This window comes from Carassius auratus, chromosome 28 (assembly GCF_003368295.1).
Source record: "Carassius auratus strain Wakin chromosome 28, ASM336829v1, whole genome shotgun sequence".
Classification (NCBI taxonomy): domain Eukaryota; kingdom Metazoa; phylum Chordata; class Actinopteri; order Cypriniformes; family Cyprinidae; genus Carassius; species Carassius auratus.
In genome coordinates this window covers 10467497-10473672 of record NC_039270.1, presented here as the reverse complement: position 1 = coordinate 10473672, position 6176 = coordinate 10467497, and the positions used below count along the sequence as shown (strand labels likewise).

Sequence of the window (6176 nt, the reverse complement as noted above, 5' to 3'; positions counted from 1 at the left end):
AAGTGCTTTGGGTGACATCTGCCTTTGACATCTGAAACTAGTGAATACAAACTAAAAGTCCTTGAAACTAAATCTAACACAACATGACCGGGACAACTGTACTCACAAATATTTATCTAAATGGTGATAGAAACTTTCAAAATATGTTTTTTTCCCAAACTAACACATTTTAATGACATTGTATTTACAGAAATAAAAAAGCATGATAGATGCCTTTTAATTCTTACCACTTATTTTATTTCTTTTGTGTTTATGTGTGTCGGGATTTTATATTTGTAATAATTATTTTATGAGAAAATGTTTGAATGACACATTGAAAAATTATTGGCAGAAGTTGTTATTTATGGGCAAGTTAACTGAATGATGATCAACTAATCAAAATAATAAACAGAGTAAATTTAATAAACTAATCATCAAAATAATCAATAGATTAATCGATCAGTTAGATAGAGGCCTAAAAAGACATTACATAGTGTGATTTCTGTTAGAATACAACTTCCTGTGTACAGCTGTTTTGTAGAAAGTACAATACAACTACATGTAAAATGTGAACTGAATTAAAGTGATAGTTCACCCAAAAATGTAAAAACTTATCCATGTGACGGAGCTGACACAGAATAGCATATGCTGTTTGCGTTCAGTTAAAATTCTCAAAAATGGTGCTAGGGTGATGCAGAGAAAATTGTTGAATAAAGTCATTATTTTTGTTTTCTTTGTGAAAAAAAAAAATATTCTCATAGCTTCATAAAAGTACGGTTGAGCCCTAGTCATGTGGAATATCTAATCTCCTTGATTTTTGGGTGAACTATCCCTTTTAACACTGCTTGTGCTGAATGTCATCTGTTGAAGAGGGTTAGTGGACTAAGATGTCTGCACATCATGTCTCTGGGAACATGAGTGTCTATAGTGTTAATTATTCAACATGAAAATAACACAATTGTTCTGAAAGCTTTGTGCAGATAAGTATTTATGAGAGTCTACAGTCATTAATGTCAGAGATTTGTTTTTAGTGAAAATGAAGTAAACTGGTAAAAATATTGTAAAAATGTAAACATTTGCAATTGCATGATAAATTCATTTGGTTTTTATTGAGATTTTTTTTGCATACATTAAGCTTAAGCATTTTAAGCCTCTGTTAATTTCAGAAGCACATATGAGAGTCAATTTGTTTAATCTTAGTTTGTAGGTTAGTAAGAGCTCATAGTACAATTTAGCAAAGTCCTGCATTAGTTATAATCATACCACAAATTGTAAACCAACTATCACCAACATGATTTGCAACAGTAATCCCAGTTGTTTTTATAGTCTGTGTAGCACCACAGGTAATCTTTCCCATGGTAGCCACACTTGTGATTGGACCTGCAGGTTTGGCCATTCACAGCTGAGTTGCAGTCATCAGAAGTACAGCATTTGTCATAATTGTCTTCATCATCCGTGTAGCACCACATATCTCCTGATCCATATTTAGCACAGGCATGGTCACTGCGGCAGTACTTCCCATTTTTAGCTTTACTTCTCCACAGCGGAGGGCTGCAGTAGTCCCAGCTGCCAGAGATGGTCTTACACCAGTAGTAGTCGTTGCCATATGTTGCACATGGGTGATCATCCAAGCACTTCTCTCCTTTAAAAGTGACGAGTGAGTACCGGGCCGAGCACTCGATCTCCGTCTGGCCTGAGTAACACCTGTAGGAATTGAGATTGTCCTGGTACAGGCAGGGAGTTGAGCAGCAGGACTTGAATTCACCATTTGTTTCACACACACAGCTGTACCTAGAGTCAGAGAAGCTCGAGCAGGGCGATCCATCAGCTGCAGTCATCTGCTTCTCTGGGACCAGCAGGCATTCGACAGCACCCGACACCCCTGATATGTCCCTTTTTCTGAGATCACTCCTTACTAGTGGTTTCACACGAGTTAAAAGACAACTGCTTCCAGAAGAAATCTTCAGATCCTTTGCTTCATTGTAGAAAGTGTTCATGCTGTCAAAGGCTAATTTTATTATCATCTCACTCACCTTGAATTTCTTTTCAGGTACGATGTTACTGTCGGTAGCCCTTTTCAATGCGGTGCACATGTTTTGTACACCTAAGCTCATTTGGACTCCTTGCTTCTCCTTGCTTTGTTGACTGATTAATTTCTGAAACTTGACCCGAACCTTATCTAATTTATTATTGTCATGGAAACAATCACCCACAAAAATGCTAATTTCTGATTGCTGACTGTAGAGATTTTTTATTTGTGTGTTCAGGTTTGGGACGCTCATCAGGCTTATGCTGCCTTCTGGCTTGTTTTCCCCCATATAGCCAAAGGAGAAAGACTTTTCGTCATCAACGTGGTGCTTATAGCAGACAGCCGTCCAGATGTGAGAGGGCACCGTCACCCTTTCGGGATCTTCAGAGATTTCTCTTTGTGGTATTCGTAGATTCACATCGGGGACTGTACCTGTGACAATGTAGACTGTAGCTAACCAACCGTCACTACTAATTGTGTCTCTTAAAAGAATCCTCAAAGTTTTCTCCCACTTTCCCCATTGGTTACGGTTGAAGCACGCATCCATAGGTGCTGCATTGGTCAGCGTGAATGTTGCTTTACGGCCTTCACCACACTGGAAACTGTTAGGGTTCAGGTGTCCGCGATCATATCCCGTCTCACTGTAGTCGTCGCTGATGGCTTGATTGTCTTTATAAGCTCTTTTGTAATTTTGATTCTCACGGACCATATACAATTCTTCATTTTCTTCAGGTTTGGAAATCTACAGAAGAAATATTATGTTTGAAGATTAGTTTGATCTTTTATTTTTATTTTATACAATTATTTTGTTAATTTAAATTAATTTTTCGTAAGGTAACACTACAATATAGTTTCATTAGTTAACTATATTAGTAACATGAACTAATAGTAAACTAGCTTCTACAGCATTATTTTAATATTTATTAACCCTTAATTTATTTTTAAAAAATTATTTACATGAACACTAAGTCATTAACTTTGAAGCACATTATATTGTTTTTATGGACTGGATAAATTGACATTCAAGTAAGTAAAATCCCTAAAATATATTTTTCTGTCGTTATGTAGATATTGACATTTGCTTTGTTAATTTCTTGGTTTCGAGTTTATTTCAGTGTTATAATTTTGCAACACTGGGTTAAAAAGTTGTAGCAAAATTTGCCACCGTACGCATTACATGGATGAGTTGTGCTCTTCACCTGTTCCATGTGAAAAGGGCACAATAACATCAGACAATATTGTGTAAATTCTATAAAATGAGTGAATTCTTTAAAATGTGCATGTTTGATTGGGTTTGATTTGCACTGAAATTATTTAGCATTGAAAGTAATCAGTGTATTTCTTTATATTTCAGAATGCCATCAGCCAGGAAAGACTGTCATCATATGTGTATGATATCACTGATGCTGTCCAAAATGGGAACAGTGACTTTGAGATGGACTCTGATACAAATGATGAAAGTTTTACATGCATGTGATAAACGTTCTAAAGTCAAGTAGTTTAAGTTTTCATTTAGTTCATCAGGTTCTGTGAATATAATCTGAAAATTTATTTTTATAATAATTTTTTTCATAACAAATTTACTAACTGTATCATTAGTGTGATTATCATTGTATATATTCATAAAGGCCACTGATATAAGGTTACAGAAGCATTACACCCTGCAAATGAACCATTAGATGTCCTCTGCATTTATTCAGATAGTGAAAAACACTGAAATTCTGCTACCAAAAGCCATACAATATTACATTTCCCTAAAAACTTACTAAATGTAAAAACCCATGTATTTCTGCATTAGAGGCCTCATACAACATTTTTTCTATATTTGGGTCTTTAAGGGTTAGTTAATTTCAAAATTTATGAATACATTATTAACATTAAAAGTTATGAACAAACAATGAACATCTGTATTTTGTTAACTAACGTTAACAAAAATGAACCAATACCGTATCAAATGTATTGTTCTTACTTTTTTTATGTTATAGTACAGTATAAGAATGTTCCATATATCTAATCTATTTTATATTTTATTTGGAATGACAAAACAGAATGGAATACTTATACTTAATACTTATACTTTTGTTAGACAGTGAAGCACATGGTTACCTGTGGCTCTAAATGCCAGTAGCTAAACCTTCCACTGTCGTCGAAGCATGTACGGTCAAATAGGTAGGCGCTGTAGAGAGGAATCTTGTGACGAATCGAGTACAGCGTAGCGTAATGAGGGGCAAAGTTTCGTGTAACCTGACAGATTTTCTTGGCATTCTGATCCATTCCCACAGGTTCTGTTTTTTCATAGAAAAATTCATCACAATTCATCTTAAAGTCATTAACTACTTTTGCTTGAACACTGAATGCTCTCAGCACAATACAGGTCAGCAGAGCCGGAACAAACATGGTGTGAAGCTGCTCTTGTGTTACAGAGCGGAGATACCAGAAGCGCAGCTTCTTTAAATACACAGAGTCAGAGATGATGTTGTGGGTGTGACTGAAACTAACAAATGAGAAGAAATGACAAATATGATGGGAACTTTGCTTCACCATGTGTATAGGACCAATTCTTAGAGCTGTCATATATAGGCTACAGTAACTTCAATTTTAAATAAAACAAATAGCTAATTTATACTATTTGTTGCTAACTATTGCTCAGTACTCTGTATTTTTCTCCATCAAATGCAGGTCAATGAGTACTAAAAATTTGACGGCCCAAAATACCTATTTAAACAACTTCAACTGAGTCCATGCAACCCCATATAAATATTTAATAAGTCCAAGTCATACAAACAAGAACCTATGAGGTGGCACTTCACAATAAGTTCTCATTAACATCAGATGTGGGTAGAGTAGCCAAAATCTGTTTTTATATATACTGTACTTATATAAACACTCAAGTAAAAATAAATGATCCTAATAGTTACTTAAGTAATACTAAAAAAGTATCAAATGAAAAATCTACTCAAGTAGCGAGTTACTAATAGTAGTCAACATTTGAAGTGGATCAAATTCTTTCATCAAAGTTGTCCTAAAACCAAAACAATACCTGTTTTTGTCTTAGGACAACTTTAGCTGAAAATGTTGACTGTTGTTACTTTGGAGTATATCAGCATCAGAAATTAATTTGATTTCCACAGGGGAATTTCTTCATTTATATGAGGGCAATTTAAAACTACCTTAATTAATATAACTAATGAAAGTTTAAAGCTGCAAAGACTGTTGTTTATGCTAATGAGAGAATTTGCCAATGCAAATGTATATTCATCAGAATTCAGTCAATGAGGGTGCACAAATCTGAACACTGAAAAAAAATCTGGAGTTCTCTGCGGTGACAAATCAAAACTCTTCTGATTGGATATTGCATTCATAAGCTTAACAGAAAAGTTTGATTGGTTACAGTGCTCAACGTTGCAGACCAGGATTTGATGCAGTGCGATAAAGCCAATCTACCATAAATTAAATGCTGCAATCGACACATTTCTTTGTTTTCACTTTACAGATTTTACTTGACCTAGCTTACCACTAGTTAAATCGAATGTATACCTGTGGAATTGTTCAGTGACTACACTCATGGTATTCAACTATATAGACCCTTAACTGCAGGCCAACAGTTGAATTTGCAGATTTGGCTTCAATTTACTAGTTTTTTATGTTTTACGTGTTCTCAAATTACCCGGAATGAATGAGAAACCACTTCAGATGGTTCAGTGCATGCAGGGCACTAAACAAATAATTTAAAGTGATTATGAATAAAGACTCAGAAGAGTGATTCACTTGCAAATGGGGTATTGTTCATGCCCCAGATTAAAAAAGAGACAGCACGCTTGGAATAAACTACACGTACAGTTTTTTTTTCCCCGTTAGAAATGTATTCAAGTTAAAGTTCCCAACTGCGTAAATGTACTTCAGTACTACCCATCTCTGGTTAACATTTGTTAATATATTAGCTAACATCAAATAATAATGAGCAATTAATTTGTTACTGTAGTTATAACAAATGCTGTAGAAAAATTGTTTATACTTAGTCCAAGGAGCTGATTAATGTTAACTAATGATACTTTACTGTGAAATGTTACCAACCTTGGTTTCGGGGAACAGTGACTGATTGAACTGTACTGATAATGACAGAACTTGAGACCATAGTTGGCTAATGATGCTTTCGGGAAATTCACCC

At 34.9% G+C, this 6176-nt stretch overlaps 1 protein-coding gene across 1 annotated transcript; it reads right to left on the bottom strand.

Moving 5' to 3' along the window:
• Window positions 1-1069: 1069 nt before the first annotated feature.
• On the bottom strand, window positions 1070-4478 carry LOC113046762 (uncharacterized). The gene is made up of 2 exons (XM_026207715.1): window positions 4115-4478; window positions 1070-2750 (listed from the first exon to the last, which is right to left on the bottom strand). The coding sequence occupies exons 1-2, from the start codon at window positions 4403-4405 to the stop codon at window positions 1263-1265; spliced, it is 1779 nt and encodes a 592-aa protein (XP_026063500.1). The 5' UTR covers window positions 4406-4478; the 3' UTR covers window positions 1070-1262.
• Window positions 4479-6176: the final 1698 nt, after the last annotated feature.

Coding starts and splice junctions, on each gene's coding strand:
- LOC113046762 (XM_026207715.1), bottom strand. CDS start 4,405: ATGTTTGTTCCGGCTCTGCTGACCTGTATTGTGCTGAGAGCATTCAGT. Junction 2,751..4,114: donor ACTGGCATTTAGAGCCACAG/GTAACCATGTGC, acceptor TTTCTTCTGTAG/ATTTCCAAACCTGAAGAAAA.